The sequence below is a fragment of the Cimex lectularius genome, unplaced genomic scaffold (assembly GCF_000648675.2).
Source record: "Cimex lectularius strain Harlan isolate CLEC.00 unplaced genomic scaffold, Clec_2.1 scaffold117, whole genome shotgun sequence".
In the NCBI taxonomy this organism is placed as follows: Eukaryota; Metazoa; Arthropoda; class Insecta; order Hemiptera; family Cimicidae; genus Cimex; species Cimex lectularius.
Window position 1 is genome coordinate 520,508 of NW_019392706.1, and position 26,101 is coordinate 546,608.

Below are 26,101 nucleotides of genomic sequence, written 5' to 3' on the forward strand. Positions count from 1 at the left end.
AAATTCAACAGCATTTAGCGTTAAAAAAATTGACCGCTGGATTTCGGGGCATATCAATTTCAGAGACAATTAGAAGATCTTAAAGTCAAACCTTAGATCAAGAATGCCTGAGATAGGCCTTCTTGCACCACAGAACACTTTAGAGACTTGGATTTATAATGGAAGAGCAACTATAGAGGAATAGATAAAAGTCCTATTCACCACCACTGAGACAAGAACAGTCCAGATAGGTGTGAAAGAGTCTGGAGAACGATACAGTTGCTGCACATGGAGACAGTGACATTTGGAAGAGGACGGCATTTCTCAGAACATACCGAGTTGGTTTTTGATCCAAGGGGTCTTTGAATGCCTTGAATGTGAAGAAGATGATGCAGTGCCTTTTATGCCTTTCTTAGGCTCTGAATCATTGCTAAAATCAAATTATATCGTTTAAAAAAAAATTCATTTTAAAAGTTAATTTTTATTTTAAAGAACACATGCTTTGAATCAAAGGACGACATGAAAGAACAATTTACTTAATAATAAGGGGGAAAATTTTTACAATTAAATATAATTAATTACTTTCTCTAAACCTTGTTGAAAGTCATGGGATGTAATAATTTAACTGTCATTTTCAACACGTTACATTGTAATAAAAACATGTTTTAATTGTTTCTCTATATTCTAGATTTGTCAAATTTACAACAAGCCATACAAAGTTAATGAAGGTGAGATACTGCATGCACCAAAGTTTGTCATTTCAACGGACAATTTGAGTGTTTATAACAAGTGCCAAAAAGAAAAAAAAGGTATTAATCATAATTTGATCCACTTAATCGTTACTTTTTTTTCGACAAAACAGTTTCAATAATAATAATAAAAATATATTGTATATATTATATAAATAAATATGCTATCTATGTTTGAATTAGGTAGTACTTGTGAAAATTTGGAGAGACAATATAGATACTACCATGGAGATTATCCGTATACCAAAATTGCTCTAATTGACATATTAAAGCCATTGTCTTCTTTAGCATTGGTAAGACTAAATCTGCCAGAAGTTTTTTATATTCTTATATACAAATATTGTTGTAGTTCGATGAAAATTTTGCTCAAAAACTTTTCTTAGCATTGGCTAATGGAATTTGTGAGTTGATTAAGAAAGACCTTTCCCGCTGGGCTGACTTTAAGACCAACTTTACTGCGTTATTCAATATAATAGACAGAAAGCAACCTACGGTGAAACATAAAATTTATCACGTTATGTTAGAGATTGCAATTAGCAATGATATCTGTTTCAATTTTAACAATACAATAACAGGTGTTGTGATTACTTAAATTAACAGTTTTAGTTTCTTAGCTTGGACCTAATTATACAAATATTTCTTTTGTACAGATTTGTGTATAAGCAATAGATTAGAAGAACTGGGCATACTTTTTGCTGAAAACTGTATTGTTAATGACAATAGAGAAGAAGTATATGAGGAATCTTCGTCTAAAAGAATAAAGCTGGACCCTAGTTGCATTAAGGACGAGGAACCGTATATTTCAACAATTATAAGGTTTACTTTTTTAAGATTTAAATTTTATAAGCTCTTGATTATTGTTTTATATAAGCTCAAGCACATTCATACGTGTGTGTATAAAATCAAAATTATGACTTTGAGTTGTGGGAATCACCTACCTTGGGTTTTGGCAGTTCTGAGTCAGACCTTGGTCTTATCCATCTCGTTGCTCAAGCAACGTTCCAGGGGCTGTCAGCAACTAGTTCGTTTAAGCCCACAACGCATACTTACCCCATACTCAATATTCTGCCATCTATTACATAGGGCAACCATAATTTTGTTCGTGAGTTTGTTTGTAACCCCTGCCATCATCAACTCCTAATTATAAGTTGTACATTGAGACTGCATAGAACTGTTGTTTGTTTATTCTTTAAGGTTACATTTCAACAATTAATTAAGGTTTTTAGTTGAGATAAAAAAGTCAATGGCACGAACGGGATTCGAACCCACGATCTTCGGCTTGATACACCGCTGCTCTACCACTTGAGCTATCGTGACCTCGATCCACTCGGACACCAACTTCCCATCTCAACCGCACCTTTTGAATTTTCCCTCCTTTTTGCCATTTTTCAAAAGAAATTGAGCAGCGGCGTATCAAGCCGAAGATCGTGGGTTCGAATCCCGCTCGTGCCATTGACTTTTTTTATCTCAACTAAAAACCTTAATTAAATGTAATATATTAATTGGTCAAGTGGACCATGAAATTAGTGAAGTTACATTTTAAGTTTATTTTGAAATCGCTTCATGCAAAATCACATCACTTGAAGTTATTAAGGGTAACATATCCTGGTTCAAATCCTGGAATTCTCTTGCGGAGAGGTATAATGTGGCTCGGTCCTCTTTGGATAATTCTGCAGCGTGGTCTGAAATGTTTTCCAACCTTCTTCATATTATGGGGGCTCGTCATCGGGAGAGTTGTATTAAGTAGTTGAAAGAAAGTTTACAAAAGAGAAAAAGCATAATGTACAATGAAGATGGGATTTTGTCACAAACTTTATATACAAATTTATATTGATTTGTGTATCAATTTTACTTTTTTTAAATGTGCTCAAAAAATGACACTAAATTTCAATATATTTTTTCTTTAATAAACTTATTTATAATTGGATTTGTAGGTTGTACCTTAGCATCAATGAGGATGATGTGGCTACAGATATATTTGACGACTATGTCTCCAAGGAAGAAATATACAGAAATCAGTCTCAACAGTACCTCAGTTCTTTATTTAAACTAAAGGTTAATAAGTAAAAAATTATTTAAAAAGTTATTAAAAAAATAAATAAACATTGCTGTATACTTGTTATAATAGAAATGTTATGCACTTTTTGATTGGGAGTCATTGGATAAATTACTATTTCCTGAAGGTGAAAGTTGTAGTTCATTTTGGAACAGTCATGATTTAATTTCAAGGTAATTTCTTTATCAAATTTGTATTTAGATTTATACCAGTGTAAGGAAATTGATTGCATAATCATGCACAATTTTCTAATGATTTTTTTATGTTGGAAATCATTTAATTTCATTTTTAATATTCTTTTTTTTTGTTAATAGAAAAACTGATATATTTCCATTTATTGTAAAATCAACTGTGCAGCAAGCTATTACTGGACGATGTGACGCTCAACTGTTAAAACTTGAAAAATTGACTCCTTTCATGGTATTATTATGTTACCAAATTTTCTTCACAGTTAAAATAAAATACTTTCCAGGAGGATTTTGGGGCAGAATTATCTTTACTTTATCTTTTAAAAGAAGATGTTACAAATTTGAGACTCAGTGCGCAACTGTCTTTGAGGAACCACATTAACAATTTTAAGAGGGAGTTCTCAGATGTGAAATTTTTTTCAATACATGGATACATTTTGAAACTGAAAAGTCTCATCGATTTATATGTAAATTTTCTGTTTAATTTCTCTTTCTCAGTTTGACATTTTTTCAACATAGAAAGTTTCTTTAAGATGAATTAACTCTTTAATTCTTAACTCTTTTTAAGATGTTGTCAAGGGCAGAGAATTTTTACCTGACCCATTTTGTGGATGAGTATTGCGATGTCAGATTAAAATTCTATGGGAATCTTTTGAACTATGTTGACTACAGAGCCTTTTGCAGGTAAAACTTTCAATTGCCTTAATGCAGTGAAATTGAAATTATAATTAAAAGGAGGAGGGAAGGAATGTGATTCCTCTAAGAATAGAGGAAGAGCAAGGTGGGAATGGGGAGCACTTTGCACTAGTTTATTATTTTCACCACTTGATGGAAAAACATTAAATCATAGATATTTAACTCTAACCCTATTCAACCTAACCTGTACGCAACTGAAACATTAACCCCGTTTAATATAACATGTCTCTAACACTAACTCTTACCCTGCCTAACCTAATGTCTCTAACTTTCAACTCTAGCACTGCCTAATCTAACATGTCCCTAACTCTAACGCCAACTATCCCCACCCAACCTAACCTGTACGCAACTGTAACTCTAACCCCATTTAATATAACATGTCTCTAAAACTAACTCTTACCCTGCCTAACCTAATATGTCTCTAACTCTCAACTCTAGCCCTGCTGAATCTAACATAACCCTACCTCTAGCCCTACCTAACCTAATATGTCCCTAACTCTAACTCTAACCATCCCTAGCCTAACCAAACCTATCTCTAACTTTAACCTTACTTAACCTAACCTGTCCCTATCTCTAATTCTAATCTAACCTCTTCCTAACTTTAACCCTACATAACCTAGCCCTACCCTTGTGCACTCCTATGATCTCACAAAAATTTTATCCAGTCAAAAACATATTCATGTTAAAAGTATTAGATAAAGATATTAAAAGTATTACTACATTAAACGTTTAACATGGTATTAATTCATACGAATAATCTGGACTTTTGTATGATCAAGTGGATGGAAAGAACCATCTAATCATATTAATCCATATGCCCATCTAATGCATTTATATTAAAATAAAGGATGGTCTAACAAAGCAAATTGTGGTATAGCCAAACTTACATTTGTTACATGTTCAAAATAACCATAAAACATAATCCTAAAGATTTACCTTGCTTTGCTATAATTTATCATCCGAACATTTATTTTAGGGAAATTCTACATATTAATGGATTCAATTGTACAGCTGTGAATTCAAGAGAATGGGCTATTGAAATGATAGATTTTGCAGTTTCTAAACATAAGTTTTACATGGCAAGAAAATACTTAGTGAAGTTGCACAAAAAATTGGTAAGATATGTACATTTTGTTTTTACATGAGATTATGCCAGGTTGTTTACACAGAAATAAGTCCATAGTATTTTTTAATGGTAAATTCAATAAAAATGTCAGGTGGTTCTAAACAAATTTTGTTTACAATCGTCCATGTAATTTTTGTAATTCTGTCCTCCCAGAACTTTTCAGGCTCTTGAGCAATGAGTTCCTTCACATTTTCAGCAGTCCTCATGCGTAGTAAAAATTTTCCTATTACTAGTTTTTCAGATCCCAGAATAAGTGAAAATCGAAGGGGCATTGTCAGATGAATACGGTGTGTAGAGTACATACCATTAAACTCCAATTTCTGGCTTACCTTCAAAGACATGTCAGGGGGTGATTAGCTGGTCATTTTTACACAATTGATAATCAATCGTATGTGGTATAGATTAGAATTAATAGTTTGTTTAGGCTGAACAAGCACACATAATAAAGCTCTCCCTTCCAATACACCAAATGACATGGCGATCGATGCCTTTTCAAGTTGTTAATGGTAGGTTGCTGCTTTTTTTCCCAGAATTTTCCACTCTGAATTTTTGTAAAGGACCCATTCATCCAGTTATTAATATGTTTAAAAATGGTCCTTTTACATTAAGTTTAGGAGTGAATTGCACGTGGAGATATGGTCCAATAAATTTTTCTATGTCAACATTTCCACAACAAACATATTTAGCTGTTCTCATGTGTTGAAACACTTCCAATGCTAAACTCAGTCTTGTCGTTGAATTTGGGTTGTTTGTGACAAAAGCAATGTGTTCATCGACAGTTAAAGGACATCCAGAGTGCTACCAAACTAAAATTTCCACTTCTGAACTGAGTAAACAATTATGGACAGTGCTTTCCCTTAAAGAATCATCACCATACACAGCAAAAATTTTCCTTGTAGTCTGAGCTGAGGTTTTTCCCTTTATGGTAGGTAATAAAAAACCCATCCACTGGCAAAAATGCACCGTTTTTATTCCATTTTCTAAATACAAAATTTAAAATGAAACTGACAAAAACACTTTAACTAATCTATTTCCAGAGTGTGATAATAATGACTATTTAAATGACAACACTGTTTAAAAAAAATATATAAAATCAAATTATTAAAAAATTCTATGGACATATTTTACAACCAGATAATAACTCTAGGGGCATTTTTCGTCACTGCTTTGGAGCTGTTGTTAAAAATTTAGTAAACATTTTATCAAAAGTTTGGTTAATGAGTATTGGTTTGCGGTGAACTCGTGCTGAACTGGCATAGGGTCAATTATTGGATCAGTCTTCACTCACGGGCTTGTTAAGTTATTCAAACGCCTTTTGGCATTGTGCCATCTTCAGTGAGGAACTGTGAGGAAGTTGACCAAACAAGTGACCCTAGCCAGTTCGGCATTAAAAATTTAGCAATTTAGTTGTTAAATGCGTTTTTCTTGTAATTTTTCTCTCTCTCTCTCTCTCCCTTTCTCTTTCTCTCTCTCTCTCCCTCCCTTTCTCTTTCTCTCTCTCTCTCTCTCTCTCTCTCTCTCTCTCTCTCTCTCTCTCTCTCTCTCTCTCTCTCTCTCTNTGTTTCCATTCTATGGTTTATATATATTTGTATTTCAGGATGACAACATGGAAACACCTGTTAACAAAATCATCAATCAAATTAAACTGGGTGAAGTAGGCTTGCTGAAAGTACAAATGATAAATGAGCCTACATTGAAATTAGAGAGTTTGAAAACGAATTGGAAAGGATTAAGTAATAAACTTTAGCATTTATATTATTTTTAAAATTAGTTTTTGGCAAAATTTTTTGGTTACTCAATCACATAAAAATAGCTACAACACCAGAAAAATAATTTGTCTTTTTGAGCACCTGGAATGCTAAGTGGGCTGTGGATCTGACATCTCAAAATACTTTCATAATTACAAATTTATGATTAGTCACTAACGAAAATTACGGTAACAATTATTTATTGACAAATAAACACACGTAAACAAAAGCCAAAATAAGAACAATTGTACTGTTAAAATTGCAAGTAAAAGTCTAACTTGGAACAATTTTGAAATATTTTTTCAAAGTTATGTAGACTTTTTTTTTACTTTGCCTTACAGACAATTTGGTCAGTGTCATTTTGCTCGTGAGAACTCTCGCCACTCCATCCATACCGACAGACCAAAGCCACCCCCAAAGGGCACTACCACATACACCTAATTTTGGTAGTATTAGTAGGATGTGGATAAAAACCTTATGTAGCAGCAGATGCCCCTAGAAAAATCCACATCCTCCCTGCTTCCCAGGGACCATTTGCCCTTTGCAAGTAGAGCATCCCCAGAGATCCCCAAGCCGGCCAACACATTACCCCCAGCACGACTCAGGCTCCTCACCTCTTAATAGTTAGTAATTCGTATTTAGGTCTTCAGTTTGTTTTTATTTAAAAATTCAAACAATATTCTAAACAAAATTCCTTTTAAAATTAAAGGGCTTCTCTACCTCTGTGCAACTAAAGAGAGGTAGATTCAAACATGAAATTTCTTGCAACTTCATACTCTGGACATCAAACAAAATATTTTGCATTGTCTCAGGTTCATCACATGTTTCACAATTCGGGGAAGGTCTTAAACAAATTCTATTCAGATAAGCCCCACGTATATAGTGATTCAACCTAATTCTAAAAATTGAAAAAAAAAAAAAATGCCCTGCTTCTCCTCATTAGGACAATCCAGGAAATGGGACAAGATTCGGGAATCAAAAACTTAAAAAAATAACCTGCCTTATGCCTTACTATTGTACCACTTTTCCATTCCTGTGCCAATTTTTTAGTTAATACCTACCCTCCTTGAATCAGATTTAAGTATTTTGATGTTCTTGACTTCTCCATCTGATGTAGCTTCCTTTGCCATTGTTTCAAAAACCTCGTTATGCACCACTCCACAGTGACTGCGAAACCAACCAAATCTTACGTTTTTACTTTTTTTTTTTTTTTAATTTTTATTTACCACCCAGTATCGAACCATCTGTAAAAATCAAATGGTTATTTTTCATTGTTCAAATGTCGTGTAATCGGATTGGATTCTCGACGACAAATGAAATGGCCACGGAGAGCTTTAGTGAAGTATACTTCATTTAAATTCATTAAATTCACTAATTTCGTGGTCCGCTTGACCAATTAATATATTTCAATTAATTAAGGTTTTTAGTTGAAATAAAAAATGGCAAAAAGGAGGGAAACCTCAAAAGGTGGGGTTGTGATAGGAAGTTGGTGTCCTAGTAGATCGAGGTCACGATAGCTCAAGTGGTAGAGCAGCGGCGTATCTAGCCGAAGATCATGGGTTCGAATCCCGCTCGTGCCCTTGACTTTTTTATCTCAACTAAAAACCTTAATTAATTGAAATATATTAATTGGTCAAGCGGACCACGAAATTAGTGAATTTANAGAGTGCAGCACACAAGAACACAAGAATGCCCTGAAGATGATCTCAATAAAGATCGAAACGTTGGCACTATAAAGAAAATGTTTTTCTAAAACCTACGTCACACCAGACTGCATTTCTCAATCTCCAAATAATAATAAATAAAAAAGGTTGGGCGCTAGTAAATAAATTTAATGATTGTAGTTAACTGACAAAATGACCAAAAAATTAACATAAATGTGCACGCTGTGCAACTTACAACTGGGGGGGGGGGTCATCCAAGTTGAACGTACAAAACTAATTTTCTGTTGGCCGCTGCTGCCCATTCTCAGTGTCAATTCGACAGTTTTTCCAGAGAGCTTTCTTTTTTGCCCCGATGGTGGGAAATACATCGTCCTTACTGCAGGCTCGAATTTCCTGGCAGGTATCTGTCCTGATTACTCGCTCCAGGATGGCTTCTGCTATACATAAGTAGGAAAACCCATCGAGTTGCTGACATCCTGTCTCTTTCCATCTTTCGGCCCTGCAGGACTATTCACCTTACGATTTGTCCTGAACGGTGGGAAAATCATCCTTGTTGTGGCAGCCACAAATCCTTGTCTAAGATGGGCCTCAGCTGCATACAAGGAGGAAAATTCGGCAAAATGCCGACGCGTATTCCCAGTCCGTCCCCTTTAGCCTGTTGGACTTGACTTTTCTCCTGTCGTTGCCCTCTTATCACTCCCCTCATCTGCTCTTTTCCTCTCTGCTGGCCCTCCACACCTCCTCTGTTTTACCCCATTTTATTTTATTTTTTTTAATTTTTGTATTATTAAAACAAATGCTCATTTGTACACAACCAACTATGGTCCAGACTTGGCTGCTTTCTTTTCCCTGGCTTTCCTCTCCTCTCTCCAGACCCACCACATCTAAGACTTGTTCTACGAAATACCAGTCAGCATCCAATGGGTTGATAGTGAACTATCGAATTCTTAAAAAATTTTTTTTTGTTTTTGTATGTTTATATTCTGTGCAGGAGTGACACTAAAGTAAAGTTTTATCTTAAAATAGTAAATATATTTAAAGGGAGCAATATGTGACCAACATGGCCAGCAATATGTATGTCGATAATTTGACCAAAAAATTCAGTTTTCACTCCAAAAACTGATTTAAAAAATCTGATCTATTAGAAGTGAGAAAAACTCAACTATAAACAAATAAAATATGGAAAATATTTAAGTTACAAATTGTGAGATTTCTTCATCGGGTCTGTGGCTTGATAAAACCTGTAGTTTGTCATTTCTTATCATTTTGACCTGCCTATTCATATGGAGGATATGCCTATCCCTGCAAATTTGTGTCTGACTCAGGTGAACTGAAGAACTTAAATTGATGTATTGGATCTTCTTGAGGTCATTTTACAGGTGAATAAAAAACATCACTATTGGGTTTCACCAAGCTTTCGGCGAATGTTCCGCCATCTTCAGGGCTTCACCCAGTTTTTTAAGACAATTAAAATTTATTGCACATGTTTGTTGTTATTTTAAACTGAAGGTGGAAATGAATCTACATACTCTTTGTAAGTTAAAACTCAATCTCAGGTACATGTATTTCTTTATTACAGATACGTTATATGTATATACAACTTTTAAACTGTTTTTTAACTTAGAATTATAATTTAATTATTTACAATATGTACAAGGAACTTTAAGAAAATTGAAGAACTTAAATTAGAAACAGAAGACAAAAGGCTGAAATGCTTCTGACAGGCCAAACCAGAGATTATAGGCAGTTTAAAAGATCAGAAACAACAAATATATTAAAAATGTTGTTTGAAGTAGTTCAGATATAATTGTTTACTATGCTACATCTATTGCAGGTGAACTAATAGCGTTAGTCAACGAAAATGCTGACTGTTTTTCCGAAAGAAAAACGATTCAGATCATTAATCGCTATATAGCAGTTTTATGTGCTGAGCTGATCGAGTTGAATTCTGAATACGACTTTACGGAAAATATCAGTGAGATTGAAAGGACAATTCAATCAATTTCACCTAATGCTGTTAGAGTATCAGGGTAAAGTATTAAAGTATTGTTTATAAAATTCCATTATAAATTATTCACAAATTTTTCAAAATTCAGGTTTTGACACCCATAAAAACAGGTATTCAGAAACACATGTTGCTGAATGTGGCCAAACATTATCATGCACAAGCAATGATTCAGGGCTTAAGAAAGGCATAAAAGGCACTAAATGATCTTTTAGAATCATCTCCATTTATCTTAAGACTTTTCAATTAATTATTCTTTTTATCTAAGGTCTTGGTTGAGATGAAAACATTAGCGTCATGAGCGGGAATCGAACCTACGACCTTCGGCTCAACAGCTTCGGCCGGTGTTCTAACCACTTGAGCTGTTATGACTTCACTGGGAAACCACGATCCAAGTCACGATAGCTCAAGTGAATTGAGCTGAAGGTTGTGGGTTCGAATCCCGCTCATGACATTAACTTTTTCATTTCAACCGAGGCCTTAGATAAAAAGAATAATTAATTGAAATAATTAATATGGTCATTTATGACTGCTAAACATGTATGGATTTTATTAAGGCATTCAACACAGGCTTCATGGCTAAGACATGACTTCAGCGCCTTCCAAGATATGCTGTCCGAGAACATGAAAGGTTTTCTGAATATCACTGACAGAATCTTTCTCCAGGTCTTTTCTAGGCTTTTTCAGGGCATATGGTCTCATCTCATTGGTGAATAGGTCTTTTATCATTCCATAATTGGTGCTCCTTAGCAAATCTTAGTCTATGTAAGTTACATTCTGAGAAATGTCGGCTTAGAATATGATAGACCCGTTGATTGATATGTCTCGAATTTCAGAGTTTAAATTTTTAATGTCAGAAGCTATTGAATTGCACTTCCGACTTGTTTACATTTTTATAAAACGGTTGTCTTTGGGAATGGTGATTCTGGGACCCCTGAATTTGGTCTCCTTGAGTGACTCCCTATCTTCTGTGTTTTGTCGGTCTTCCAATATTCCTTGATTTTGATTATGCTACTATGCAAACATGTTTAAGTATTTTTTAAGTGCGTTTGACACTTAAAGAAAAAATTAATATAATTAAATAGAGTGAAAGTGAAAAACTAAGTGTTGACTTGGCCGCGAAATTTTCCATTGGAAAGACTACAGGCAAGTGAAATTCTACAGGTTAAAAAGAAATGTTTAGATAAATTTTACAAACATGGAAATTACCAATCCCACAGATTTTTCCCTAAAATGTCCATTTCAGCCATAGACTAGGACATATTTTATTTGCCATACTTGGGCTTGTAAAATACTATTGTTTGGTGTGCTTATCCAAGAAAAGGCCTTAGAAGTTGCAAAACATTTAGGGCAAACATTAAATCGCTTTTCAGTTGGCTCGACAAATTAGAACATGGAATAAGATTGAGCGAAGGATTGAGGTTGTACAAAACTGGACAGAAAACAAACAATATTGTGATTTTAAATGCAAAAACATTTTTAATTGCGATGAAATGATCTTATTTTTTAGAACACTTCCAGCTAAACTATCCTTTTAAAAAAGAGTGAGAGGAAACGTTTCAAAGGAGCTTTTCACTTTGCTCTAGGCAAAAGTGTGCTTGGTGAATTTGAAAAACCTTCTGATCATAGAAAAGGTTAAAATCCTCAGTGTGTCAAATGTATAGATATCTTGCAATCCCCATTGTGGCCTTTCTTGTAATACTAAACATTTTTTCGCTCTTATCCTAAAAGCGGACATGTCTGTGTAGTGGACAATATTTCATTCTCTAAGATTGTCTGTCATATGGAATTTTCACTGTACATAGTTTTCTTTATAATAACAATTAATTAAGGTTTTTAGTTAAGATAAAAAAGTCAATGACACGAGCGGGATTCGGACCCACGATCTTTGGCTAGATAGGCCGCTGCTCTACCACTTGAGCTATCGTGACCTCGATCCACTCGGGCACTAACTTCCTATCTCAACCCCACATTTTGAGTTTTCCCTCCTTTTTTGACTTTTTTATCTCAACTAAAAACCTTAATTAATTGTAATATATTAATTGGTCAACCGGACCATGAAATTAGTGAATCTTTATAATAACGTTCAACCTGATTATATTATTTCATTGTAGGCATTTTACATTCTACAACTTAGGAGAAAAGGAGTTATTGTTTCAGTTTGGACTGCAGTGTTTAATAAATACTGCGGAATATGATGAAGGCATAAATGCTGGTAAAGCGTACATGTCTGTCGCTATGTTTTGCAAGAAATACTTTACAAGTATGTTTTTTTTCTCATCCTAATCTTTGTTAAATAAATTATAAATTTGCATTGATCTGTTTTCTTAAATAGGATTTGCATACCGTGAACAAAATATTGAGATTTTTATTGCTCAGTGTATATTACGCTCTATGAAACTTGGATGCGAACAGGCACGGCAGTTGTTACCTTTGATATTTACATATAAAAATGTGTTTATTGAAGAGAACTGCTTGGAGGAAGTAAGTAAATACTATGGTATAATATCATAAAAACAAAAACCAGACACTCATATTTTGTCGTTTATTTCAAACTGTTTTTATCATTATATTACTTACAACATATTTATTTTAATATAAACAAAATTTAATGAGATCAGAAATTCATGAGTTTTAATAAAAATGATTTAATTTTGATGGTTTGAAAGAAAATTCGCCTGAACACCAGAAAATCATTTGGTGATAAATTAAAATTTAACCAACAATTTCATACCTGGTTTTGCTCATAATAACATGTTCTATCTCCTCTGGCCTCACAGAGGGCTTAAGTCTCCTAGCATCGAGTAAATAAACAATCAGATTTTGTCTTGTGAAACAGAATCCCACTCTTCAACAAGAATGGTTTGAAGCTGTTATGCTTGTTGGAGGTGGTGAACGATATCTAACCCATCTTTATCATGTCCTATAAGTTTTCTATGGGATTCATGTCAGAAGAACTTCCTGGCCAATTATTGTGGCAATCCCTACCTTCAAATAATAGATGACATTCTAGCTACATGCGGTCGAGCATTACCATACATTACCCCAAGTTGTCATAAATGAAGCAAATGGGACGACAGCTTCCAGAAGAACTTACTCAACAAATCTTAGTGATGTCAAAGACAGAGTTGGGAAAAAACTAAAATTCAACTAAAACTAAAACTAAATTACTTAAAATTAATTAAGGTTTTTAGTTGAGATAAAAAAGTCAATGGCACGAGCGGGATTCGAACACACGATCTTCGGCTAGATACGCCGCTACTCTACCACTTGAGCTATCGTGACCTCGTCCTACCATTTGTCGTCGAGAATCCAATCCGATTACACGACATTTGAAAAATGGCAAAACGTAGGGAAAATTCCAAAANGAATCCCGCTCGTGCCATTGACTTTTTTATCTCAACTAAAAACCTTAATTAATTGTAATATATTAATTGGTCAAGCGGACCACGGAATTAGTGAATCTAAATTACTTACTTGAACCGGAAAGGTCAACTGAACTAATAGTTTGTAATCGTAATTTCAAACTAAATGAGTTCAACTAAATTAGTTTAGTTGAATGGAAACTAAAACTAATTTAGTTGTGCAGATTTAGTTGAACTAAAAAGTACAAACTGTTAATTTTAGTTTTAGTTTTCAACTAACAACTAAAACTATTTTTCAATGAACAATTTATTTGTTACTTCCATGTTCTAAATAAATAGAAGTGTTGGGATCGACTATAATCAGTAGAAATGTGTCCCACACCCCCGGCCAAACTCAGAGGAGTGATAGGACTACTAACCGGTCACTGGTATCTGAGAAAACATCTACACAAGATGGGTATAAACAGCGATGATCCCATTTTCAGATTATGCAATGAGGAGGAGGAAACAGCCACTCATATCATCTGCGAATGCGAAGCAACGTACCAACGTACGTAATAACCAAGAATGGAGATTTAACCTAACGTACGGAAAAGACTTAGGGAATCAAATTGCAGCAACAATAGTCAATGACCTGATATTTCTAACAAGAAGGTTTGAGTCTATTGACTGAACTAAGGAACTAGGAAGGTACAATAAGCCAGAAGGCTGCAGTGCCTGGGGAATACAAACCCCGCTTCCTAGTATCCTTTTCCACCCTACCATATCCTCACCCCTCCTGAATCAATTCTAATAGGGTGCCCTTCTTATGATGAAGCCTTGCTTCAGGAGAACGTCTTTAAAAACTAATTAATGGGTAGGTAGTATAATAATAATAGTACATTCTTTAGAGGATTTTGTAGAATAAACAAATTTTTACGTCCTTGAAGAAACCAGGATTCATTTGGCCCAACAACAACATTATGTTGGATGTCTTCTTCCCCTCCATATTTTGGACATCACATGGTAATTTGAATGCAACATAATTTCTTCAAAGTACTTAACAGTTTCAGGTTTTAGGTTATGTAAATAACAACATTTTTCCCATTGTTGTGTGAATATATGTACTTGTAATAATTGCAAATACACNCACAACAAAAACTCAACTAAAATAATTTAAAAACTCAATTGGTGAATTAAATTAGTTTAAAAACCTCAAGAAAAGTTTTAGTTGTTAGTTGAAAACTAAAACTAACAGTTTGTACTTTTTAGTTCAACTAAATCTGCTCAACTAAATTAGTTTTAGTTTCCCATTCAACTAAACTAATTTACTGGAGCCAATTTAGTTGAACTAAAAACTGTCAACTAATTTAGTTGAAAAATTTAGTTGCAACTACTTGGCAACTATTAGTTTTTAGTTGAGAGTTTAGTTCAACTAATTTTTAGTTAATAATGCCCAAGGCTGGTCAAAGATCCATTTTGTATAATAATCAGTTTGGTACGGACATGGATGTTGATGATTCCACCCCATGCTATAACTGATGGTCTTTGAAAAGGCTGTGACTCATGCATGGCACAAGAAGCAAAGCGTCTCCACATCTTCTCTACACATCCTGACGGGCTGAGAAGACACCTCTCCGTAATGGGTATTCTACCGGATCCCTTTGCGAAATAAAAGAAGAAACGGCAAAGCACTACCTCACAGAATGTGATAGGTATGCTAATATAATGAATATAGGTGTCTGGTTTTTTGTCTTTAAGTGTATATAAAATGTGAAAAATTACTGACATTTTGTTTATTAAGTTATATCAAGTACCTAAGTGGATGGTGTTTAAATGGTTGCCCCAACTTTTTGTCAAGTTGACTGAATCTTCATCAAAAGTCTTGTTACCTCTTCTTAAAAAATTGTTCAAAATTTACCCATACAGTGCATCAATTTCTTTTATAATGTGGAATGATGTCTTTGGGGACGATGATAATAATAAAAATTACTTCAAAACGTAAGTTCAACAATGATTTTTTTTATAGTTTGTACTATTGAATAATTATGTTTATATGTTTAGATTATCAACAGTATCTCCAGACTGTCTATTGATGACAAAACGTATCATTAATGGGTTAAATCAGTTATGCCATCCGACAATTTTATTGCGTAGCTATTTAAAAAAACTTTTAGATGCATACAAGACAAACAGATCAGTTGTTGCAATATATAGTGAAATTTATGCAAAATGTTTTTATACGACTGGAAATCAAATGGTTGGGAAAATTTATGAAATCAATAAACCACATTTTGATTTCGTCCAGAGGATTCAGAGTAATTTTCCATTTTTCACAATCAAACAATCGAATATTTAGTTATTTTCCTTTGGAAACTACCAGGTAACCAAAAGAGTTTGTGCGGGTTTAAAGGGTTTAATGATTGTCAGAAAATAGAAATATTTTATTTGGGGTTATATTCTCTATCGGCATCTTCTCTCAAGCTACTATACTTTTATAAGTTATGCCCTTATAAAAGTTTGGGTCCTGGGACTTAAATAAATTCAGCATATTTTTAAGCTGTTGGTGATTATCAAATGTCCAATGGCACGTATGACTATCCATTGCTAAGAAAAGGTGGATGTCAGATGGGGCCAGGTTTGGAGAGTACAGAGGGTGCGGTAGGACCACAATGAAGCTTCAGTTCTGGCTGTGTGATATCTTGCATTCCGGGTGAAAAATTCAAATTTCTGTTCATGAGAGAAAGTCGTTTCTGGGCCAAGGCAAGAGATTCTTGTTCTGGTTGGTTGGCGTGAGTAGAATTTTGTGGTGATAGTTTGGCCACGTGGCATGAGTTTGTAGTGGACAGTGCCTGCCATACTCCACCAAAGACAAAGGATTACCTATTGTTGGTGAATATTTGGTTTTTGCATCAATGGGACGGTCATTTGGTGACAACCAATGGTACAACCTCCTTGTATTACATGTGCAGGATCCATTTTTCGTTGCATGTGACAATGTGATCAAAAAGCTCTCCACTTTGAGCTGTGAAAGCAATGAAAAGCAAATGTTTAGACGCAGAAGCTTGTTACCTTTGGTCGATTTATGAGGAACCCATTTGCTCAGTTTCCATGTTTTCACAAGTTGATGGATTAATATAGTAATTAAAAGAAGTAATGACTCCCTGTGGGCACTTCATAAGTCGCTGAGAATCAAATCCTAATTATAAAACATTTGAAAAATGGCAAAAAGAGGGAAAATTTGAATGGTTGTAGGTTGAGATGAGAAGTCGGTTTCTGAGTGGATCAAAGTCATGATAGCTCAAGTGGTTAGAACAGCAGCGTATTGAACTGAAGGTTGTGGGTTCGAATCCCACTTTTTTGTCCACCAAGACCTTAGATATAAAGAATAATTAATTTAAATAATTAATATGGTTAATTATGGCCTCTAAACATATATGGATTAATATGGTAAAAAGAAATGCTGATTAACGGTATTAAAACAATAACAAATGAAAAACTGCACAAACATTTCTGATTACCTGGTAGTATTTCATAGAAATAAATATTTAAACAAATAAAATTATTGTTATAAAACAAAGTTTCTTTAGATGAAAAACAAAACTACAATGAATGCTGTTTTCAACTGCAAATGAAAATCGCAGAGTTACACCAAAATATACCAAAAATTGATGAAACAAGATTAGACCAGTTTTGCCCTTGGCTTGCCAATTTCACTCCACACATCGGTTCTTTTGACATACCGTGGGGTTATGTGGCACCATCCGATACTCATAAAAATCCACCTAAATTATTAGGATTTGCCACGACTGTAAGCTTTTGAAACTTTATTCTAAAATATAAATATTTAACTTAACCGTGATTTTGTCTTACAGATTCAATTAATTTCATCTCTTCGCCATCCAATCAAAGCAACTATGCTTGGTAGCGATGGTAAATATTATAAATGGTTGGTGAAATTCGGTGAAGATTTGCGCAGCGATCAAAGAGTTCAGCAGCTTTTTGACTGTATGAATCACTCGTTTAAAAATGTTTCTGAAACACTTGACTGCAAACTAAACATCTATCAGGTACCTGACAAATTGAATTTTTATATAAAGCTATTAACATGGTTTTTGGGCTGGGTACAGAAGATACAGAAATTTTTTTACATTACCAACTTCACATCATCAATTTTGTGAGGATACAGCTCAAGAATAAGACAATCATATATAGTAGAAATAAAAAGAACAGTTTTGAATTGTTGCAAGTAGAAATAATCTGACAGAATGAAGAGTGTAAGGAAGGTCAGTGATGAAAAAGAGAAAAAGAACTCAGTGTGGGCTGTATACCATGACTATCTGCGGCTGTGGGAGGTCGTTTTCCTTTACCATGTGCCTGACTTCTTCTCGACGCCTTTTACCATGCCATTGCCTGCAGTTTAAGGCAATCCATTCTTTTTTTACAGTTGAGCCTATTGAAGGCTGGTTTAATGTTATCTTCTACCTCCTCAATTTTCTTTACAAACACTCCTGGATAGTATCTACTACGACATCTATCTCCTGGATGTTCAATCGTCAGGAGTGCTTAGGGGTAATCTAGGATGTGTTGAAGGTTTGCTGGATGTGGCCTTTTGTCCCTTTTCTAGAGGATTCCCCAACTTGGCCTTTTTTTATACCTGCTCAGGGGTGTTTTCAATTTCTCCTCAGTTTGCTCGCAGTTCTGACAGCTTTATAGTTTCCATCTTATTATTCCCTTGCCTCAATGCCACACAGTGGTTCCACCTAGAGTTTGGGAATCTCATATGGTCTCTTTTGTACTGAGGCTTCTCTTGCAAATTAACCATGTCTGTTCCATCAGGTTCAGGAGCAGCTTCATTCTGTGACGCCATTCCAGTCACAGCAGTTGTTGCATTTGTTTTTTATTTGGGTCTGTATAAATTCTCNTAGGTTAGGGCAGGAAGAGTTGTTAGGGTTGCAGGGAGTATTGTCCTCTCAGCAAGCCAGAACAATATAAAAAACAAGTCAGTTCAGTGTGCAAGCTACTAGCCAGCTAATCCATGATTTTTAGTCTATTTTTATTATGTTATTATGGCCAACCATAGAAGACCAAGGTAGCTGAGTGGTTAAGGCTTCAGACTCTCAGCTTATAGATCCTAAGGTCATGGGTTTGATTCCCACCATTGCCTCTGAATTTTTCTGACACACAAGAGTGGTCACAATGAAAATTTCCACTGATCAATGGAAGGTCCAGCAGGTTCAGTTTCTTGAATGGAAGAACACTGGGGATCAATTTACACGTGTGTTGTTGCGAGCTCCCAAAATGGAACTAAGAACGAGTACAATAAGCTGTAAAGACACAATGCTCAGGGGGAACTGCTCCAGTTATTTATAAGCCATAATTAAAAATGGCTAACCTGTAATCAACATCAATTAGTTTTCTTGGATTATGATCATGATGTGTATTTTCAATTTTTATTTTATTTTAGGTAATACCACTGAAACATAACTTTGGATTAATTGAATGGATGAATAATGCTACCACTATGTCTGACTTCATTAACAAAAGTTTGACAATAGAAGAAATACAATTGAGGTTTGTATTTATTTTTTACATTTGGAATATTTATTTATTCTTTTGGCTAGAAGGTTAGTGTCGGTTTTAACAGAAACATCGGTTATACACCAAACCACAAGAAAAAGAAAAGAAAAAAGACACTTGTATTTATTTTGTAATTGTTAAAAATTTGTTTATTTTGCAAAAGATCATTAATAACTTGTTGTTTACCTGTATAAAATGTTACTTATCCTTTTACACTCTTTAGATTAAAAATAAAGAAAATCAGTTCAATTTCATCGTTTACAGAGCCAACTTGTTAGGTGAGTTAATTGGTTTTTAAAATTGTTTTCTTTGATGAAGCAATAAATTTGAGTACAAAATTAATTATTCTTAATTAATTATTATTCTTAAAAGCATTCGGTGTTCAGAAGGAAAAAGGTTTTTTTTTTAACTTTAAGGATAACTTTAAGTTTGGACTTGTGACACATGCATTGCTAGTTCTTACAAGATGTTTTCCTCCCAATGGGCAAAATGTTAGTCACAAGGGAGCCAAGAGTAATCGAGGTTCTGCGTGAAGATTACGAATATGTTTCCATCTTGCAATGAATAAAGTTACTTGATGGCCCTTAGGTAATAAAATAGCATGCCTCTGATTATAGGAAGTCTTATCCTTACCAATCCGTCCACCTACCCTTATCCAGGAAGTGGCTGAATGACTGCAGCTTACACTTGGAGTGAACAACCCCATGAGATCACAGATGAGAAAAATCTTCCGCAAAGGCTTCTGTTTGCACAAGTCATATGCACACCCTTTCAGCTGCAGACCATTCAACACTAGATTTAAATTTTGGTATGTGTTGTTTCAAATATAATTGAATAAATCTGTGCAAATAAATCATAATTTTAAATATCCTGGGGTAGCTCAAATACCTGTTCCAATCAAACAGTTTTACTGTCTTAGTAGTTATCAAAACATTTTTTCTTCAGATGTAGCCACATGCTGAGCCAGCCAGAACGAGTCATGTAGGGAAAACCAAACAGGTCCTTGCCACCGAATATTATTGTTTAAAATGTCTGCAACTAAAAGTTCACGGGAAATTTTATCAGCTGGGTTTTTGTTGCCAGATACATGGCACCAAATGTGGCCAGGTGTTAAATCTCTGATTTGTAGAGAATGCCTCATCCCATTCTGTCTTTAACGACCAAAGCACTTGCAAAAACATTTTGAATTTTACAAGGACAGGCCCCACTAAACCAATGTGATCGAAAACCTTAGTCGTATCTGACAGGATGCTACGCTTTGTAGGCTTTTATTCTCGGGGAAGAAAAATCGAAAATGTAAAGTAATCTTGTTCTGTATTCCACCAGATGTCAAGGGTCTTGATCGAAACATCCTCTTCATTTGGTATAAATTGAGTTTCTCTCTTTGCTGTAGGAATTTTGTTTAATAATGCCGAGTCATTTGCACACCATTTGTATAAAGAAAACTGAGCGCTCTCAAGTATCTTTATAACCTCTTCCTGAATCAACTTGAGATTTTTTAATCATTGCAACCAGTCAAGTAGTCCATATAGAAATTTTGCTAGATTGATTTGACTTCAGAGGGATGGTAAACTGAAACTTAAGCCCTCTGTGAGTAAAAGAGCAACACCAGGTAAGAGATTGTTAGTTACCTTTTAATCTATCACTAAATGTTTTTCAGGTGTTTTCGTGGATTTTCTATAAAACCGTCATAATTAAATAAATTTTTTTTATTAGGGCTCATGAATTTCTGATCTCGTTTAATTTGGTTTATATTAAAATAAGTATGTTGTAATTAATATAACGATAAAAACACTTACAGTTTGAAATAAACAACAAAATACGAGTGTCTAGTTTGTTGTCTTTGAGTGTATAAATAAGCCTTGTAATCGATGTAATTTTTAAACTATGGCATGGAATTTTATTAATAAAGAATTTCCTGATTTTCATTGAAAAACACCTATATTTTTATGTAGGAATGATATTCGTAATTGTCATGAAAAATGGATCTTGGCTTGTGATGCAGAAAATTATTGCAGAGCGCATAACATTGCTGTTCAACAATACACTAAAACAGAGGTGGAGAATCATTTTCAAATGAAATGCCAAAAACTGCCAAGTAAATTAATAAAGTAAGCCAAGCTTCGATTAATTTCAAATAATGGAGTCAATTTTTGTTTAAATAGTACCTTTTGGTGTAACAGACACTTTTTTACATTATTATTAACTATTGTCAGTTAAGTAACATGTTTATAGGAAGTCTTTAACGAGAATGAGTATGTCAGCATACGATTACTACAAATTTCGAATGAGATTCCTTAAGACCTACTCGGTGCTGTCGGTTTGCCATTGGATACTCGGGATCGGCGATCGTCATTTGAAAAACATCTTAATAACTTCATCTCATTGTGAAATCATCGGAATAGATTATAACTATGCTTTTGATATTGGCCTTCGATTTTTACCAATCCCCGAACTAGTACCTTTTCGTCTGACACCACAGTTTTATGATTTGTTTCTACCTCTTGGGAAATCAGGTATGTGTCATTTCTTAACAAATATCAAGTCTGTCCTTGTAATAAAACTCATATTTATAACATTATGTCTCAATATGTTAAGGTATTCTTCATCAAACGATGATCAGTGTCATTGATTCAATTGAAACCGAAGCTATTTTATCTATAACGAAATTGTTCTCTGAGGAGCCAAAATTTCTAGAGTATATCATCAGAAAATGTTCTTTACATGAGAGTTTAAATAAAGGTAACTAAATTAACCTAAATCAACTAAACAGTTACTTATTTTTTAAATTGTCAAAAATACAATTGCAGATCTTCCATTATTTTTAAATGATATTTTTCATGTTATTGATGGTAAACTGAAAAAAGAAAATCCTGTTTTGCTAATGGAAAATCATTTAAAAAGAGGGTTTTTACCACAACATGTCGCTGATGTTTATGGCAAATTAATAAAGGCAGAGTTTGGAGAATATGCCGTGAAATCTGTCTCAACATCTAAAGCACTGGTAAAATTTAGAAAAATAAATTTAAATAAAAATTTATTTAAATATTTTTCTATATTATGATTAAGTAGTACCTAATTGTATGATGATTAAGCAATAAAATATTTTATTATTTAAGGTGAATTGTTTAGTGGATATCTCGACAAATAAGAGGATTCTGGGGCTGTCTCTACCTGCTTTTGAGCCTTGGCTATAAGTTGCTTGGTATGCTTTAAAATACACATTATAAATATATATTTATAACAATAAAATGTTATTGTAAAAATTGTTTGATATATTATGTTAGAGGAGAGAAAAAATATTATTTTATTAAAAAAAAGTTACTAACAAAAGAGATGCATTTTCATTGGAATTTATTATTCTTTTAAATAATTTATTTTGCATGAAATATATTCAAAGAGGTTAATACACTTGCCACCTATGGCTCGAAATGTGCGTTTTAACCACTGCCTGACTCCATCCAGTCCTGTAACTATCACCTATATGCCGATGACTCCCAAATATATATATCCTTCCACCCTTCCGATCTTCACTCGGCCACTCTCAAGATTCAAAAAGACCTAAACTCCATCAACGAATGGGCCCATAAAAATTCCCTAGTCCTCAATCCGTCCAAATCCACCGCCATAATTATCGGGTCCAGGCAACTCCTCAATTCCCTCCCCAGCATCCCACCTCTCATGCTAAATAACCATCCCATCCCCTTCTGCTCTTCGGTTAAAAACCTAGGAGTAGTCTTTGACCAAAACCTTTCCTGGCATTCTCACATTTCCCAAATTTCCCGCCATTCCATTGCCTCCCTCAGCCTGTTTCGTCGGTCCTGGCTTCTCTTACCTTTCTCCACCCGCAAACTCCTTGTATCTTCCCTTATACTTCCCTTCTTCGATTATAGCTGTTTGGCATACGGTGGTCTCTCGGAGGGGGAGAACGCGCGATTGAAGCGTATTATGAATTGTTGCGTAAGATTTGTGTACGGCACCCCACGGGGATCCCGGGTGTCGGGGTTGTATTCCCAACTTTCCTGGCTATTCCCCTCCTTCCGTGCACAGTATTTCCTAGGTTGCTTTCTTTTCCAGTCCATCCACACTCGTCGTCCTCCTTACATCATCCAATCCCTCCAATTCAACTCCTCACATCTCACTCGTAAGACCCGCTCATCCCCAATCGACCTTATCCTTCCGCAACATACAACCCATACCTTCGAAAGATCCTTTCTGATCCGAGCCCCTAAACTCTGGAACTCCCTTCCCCTTTCTATTCGTCACACTGCCTCCTTTTCCTCCTTTAAATCCCACCTGTATAATCACCTCCTCTCCCTCCAAGCAGAGACCTCACGTTAACATTTGTTATTTTTGTTTAATATTCTCGTAATTTTGTCTTCTGTCCTGCCTTATTGGTATACATTGTGCCAAGATTTCTACCTTTTTTTTAAACTTCATAGAAGGAACTTCCTTTATTTATTTCATGTAAATTATTCTTAGGAGACATCAGTCCCAGAATAAAGTTATTTTTCTTCTTCTTCTTTAAAGTTCTAAGAAGGATTTTTGGACCTTTAGGATCAGGACAAACCAAGAAGTTGCTGAACTTTGCCAGTTATTGTGGCCTTTATTAAGACAGGTAAGCTACGGCTGGGACAAGTGCACAGGATACATCCCAAACTTCCATGGGCACGCTGACGGGAGCAGACCACGAGTTAGACCATGTCTTAGATGGTTGACCGACTTGGAAAAAGATTTGTAGGCTTTAGAACTGCGTAGATAAAGAACAGTGACCAGAGACAGGAAGAGGTGGAAAACTGTGTGACATAATACTAGTAGTAATACACTTCTTCCAGGAGAGACAAAATGCAAATAAAATTATTTTGACACTATTGAAAAACAACTGGCTAAATCTGTGTGCTGTTTAAGCACCAAATCTTAATGATCTTAAAGTAGATACATGGTACATGGTTTAACAGCCTATTACCCTTTGGTCATCGCAGATTAAACACAATCAAATTTTACCTTGTTTCCTGTTTCATCTCTTAGCTTAAAACCTAGTGATTTTGTCCAAATGGTTGAGGGTTTTCTTTCTCAAGGCAGTTTTTCAGCTTCAGCCACATTAAACGCACTTTCTGTTGTGCCTAATTGTGGTTCCGGTCCAATAGATGGGAAGGGCCCCTTTGGCTAGTTGGTCTATTTGGTTTCTTCTATACCTTCATGTTTGGGAACACATCAAGGTAAAATTGTTGTGTTCTCCTAAGGCCTTTAAGCAATTTACCCCCACCGAGACTGTTGTTTGATTGTTACCGATCATCTTAGTCTGTCAGATGTGTTTCAGCATTTTGCCATCTTCACCAGGCACACTGAAGAAGGCAAAATAATGAAACACATCTCTCTGAGCAACACAGTGAGGATAGGTAGACCAAGTTGATTGGTATCAAATTACAGGTTTATCACCCTGTAGACCACAGGAGGAAATCTCATGAATCTGAGACTAGTTTGGAGCTAAAAGCATACACATTTAGTTCTTTTATTGCTGTCTGACCATCTGAAAGTATGCAAATCTTCATTTTCACCTTTCATTTTCTTCTGTATCAACTGCTGAACAGAGACATATTGCATGGACCTCAGCTTGGAAGAAGGAACCAGTCCAAGAGGTTTTTCTTTCTGAAGGCATTTTTTCAGCTTCAGCCCCATCTCGGCGCACTTTCTGTTATGCCTAATAGTGGTTCCGTTCCGATGGGTGAGAGGGGCCCCTTCTTTGGCTAGTTGGTCTATTAGGTTTGTTAGGTATACCTTTATATTCGGGAACACATCAAGGTAATTTGGCTCCTTTACACCTACTTTGATCTGTATAGTACAACATACACCTTCCTGAAACTACTCGTTGCTTTTTTCCCAATATCTCTATTATCTATGACCTCTTGGGTCTGTTAATGTTGAATTTTCCTCTCAGTTTGGCAGGTACTGTTTGGGATAGGGATGAAAGTGGCGGCCCAAGGCTTTCCGCACCTCGACCTGAGAACTCACTGGCCAGCTTCAGATTGTTGATTAATCTCCAAAACCTTGCCAGCAGCTCCTTAGTGTAGAATCTTACTTGCGGCTTTTCCGGCAAATATCTGCACCTGCACAGACCTTCACAAAAGCATGAAATGTGTTCTGCGGTCTTCTCTGTCTGTACTCTGATCCAGTGCATGTGCCTTCTTAAGTGGCATTGCCCTGTCAGGAGTTCAACCAGAATCCTGGTTCAGTTACGGTCGCCTTCCAGTAAATCCTTTGTAAGTTTTGCGGATGGCCCTTATGGTATTTATTTCACCAAACTATGGACTCATTAAGGATCCATTTTTGGATGTATCCTCTTCTGTGGCAAGATGCTAGGCCACAGTAGGGTTTGGGACCTAGAGAGTTCATGTTGACTCCCTCTTTGGCCAACATGTCAACCTTTTCATTGCCTCCATATTCCATTTTGCTCAGCGTCAGATCATTAGCCTTATTTTTTCTGTGTAGTTTTCGGTTTAGGAACCCAGTATGCTGTTAGTTACCTCCTGCACAAATATTTCCTTGTCTTTCCATTCCATGTTCTCCTCCAGTAAGGATTGTTCCTTTGTGTCCTGTATAGTGGTTGTTGGTATTCCTGTATGTTGTTTCTATGAGAGAGGGAGTGTTCGAATGATGTGCCTATGAGTTTGATGGTTCCCTGGATATATTTCAGTTTAAGATGTTTTCATCAGCCCCTGGGGAAGTAATGGTCAGTTCTAAGACTTTTTGCCTACAACAGGTCATGAAGATGGGTTCTTGACCAGTTAGCAATGTTTAACCATTCACCAGTTAGGTAATCTGATTAGGACTCACCTTGCTTGTTTATGTCTGTACTTATTCATATAATATAGTGAGCATTTGTGACACTATGGGTAGTTTCATGTTTTGTTCTCTGGAGTACCTCACGATGTTGTCCAGCAACTTGGGTGTACTCGGTTCCTCTCT

At 35.3% G+C, this 26,101-nt stretch overlaps 1 protein-coding gene across 7 annotated transcripts in view; it reads left to right on the plus strand.

Moving 5' to 3' along the window:
• The window catches only part of LOC106666628 (DNA-dependent protein kinase catalytic subunit-like), a 57,206-nt gene extending 34,782 nt beyond the window's left edge, over positions 1–22,424 (plus strand). Inside the window, exons 41-64 of one of the 7 annotated variants that reach the window (XM_014393950.2) lie at positions 668–788; positions 912–1,021; positions 1,078–1,303; positions 1,379–1,544; positions 2,663–2,783; positions 2,857–2,957; positions 3,099–3,204; positions 3,257–3,439; positions 3,541–3,656; positions 4,645–4,783; positions 6,392–6,527; positions 10,041–10,236; positions 12,326–12,474; positions 12,547–12,695; positions 15,360–15,556; positions 15,620–15,873; positions 17,146–17,366; positions 17,431–17,625; positions 19,023–19,129; positions 21,091–21,246; positions 21,371–21,651; positions 21,734–21,877; positions 21,946–22,139; positions 22,255–22,424. In XM_014393950.2, the coding sequence (XP_014249436.2) occupies positions 668–788; positions 912–1,021; positions 1,078–1,303; positions 1,379–1,544; positions 2,663–2,783; positions 2,857–2,957; positions 3,099–3,204; positions 3,257–3,439; positions 3,541–3,656; positions 4,645–4,783; positions 6,392–6,527; positions 10,041–10,236; positions 12,326–12,474; positions 12,547–12,695; positions 15,360–15,556; positions 15,620–15,873; positions 17,146–17,366; positions 17,431–17,625; positions 19,023–19,129; positions 21,091–21,246; positions 21,371–21,651; positions 21,734–21,877; positions 21,946–22,139; positions 22,255–22,332 (3,846 nt within the window). In that variant the 3' untranslated portion in view covers positions 22,333–22,424. Of the gene's footprint in view, positions 1–667; positions 789–911; positions 1,022–1,077; positions 1,304–1,378; positions 1,545–2,662; positions 2,784–2,856; positions 2,958–3,098; positions 3,205–3,256; positions 3,440–3,540; positions 3,657–4,644; positions 4,784–6,391; positions 6,528–10,040; positions 10,237–12,325; positions 12,475–12,546; positions 12,696–14,061; positions 14,159–15,001; positions 15,271–15,359; positions 15,557–15,619; positions 15,874–17,145; positions 17,367–17,430; positions 17,626–19,022; positions 19,130–19,752; positions 20,848–21,090; positions 21,247–21,370; positions 21,652–21,733; positions 21,878–21,945; positions 22,140–22,254 lie in introns of those variants that run through there. The other 6 variants (XM_014393951.2, XR_002910144.1, XR_002910145.1 and 3 more) reach the window with 6 other exon arrangements.
• Positions 22,425–26,101: the final 3,677 nt, after the last annotated feature.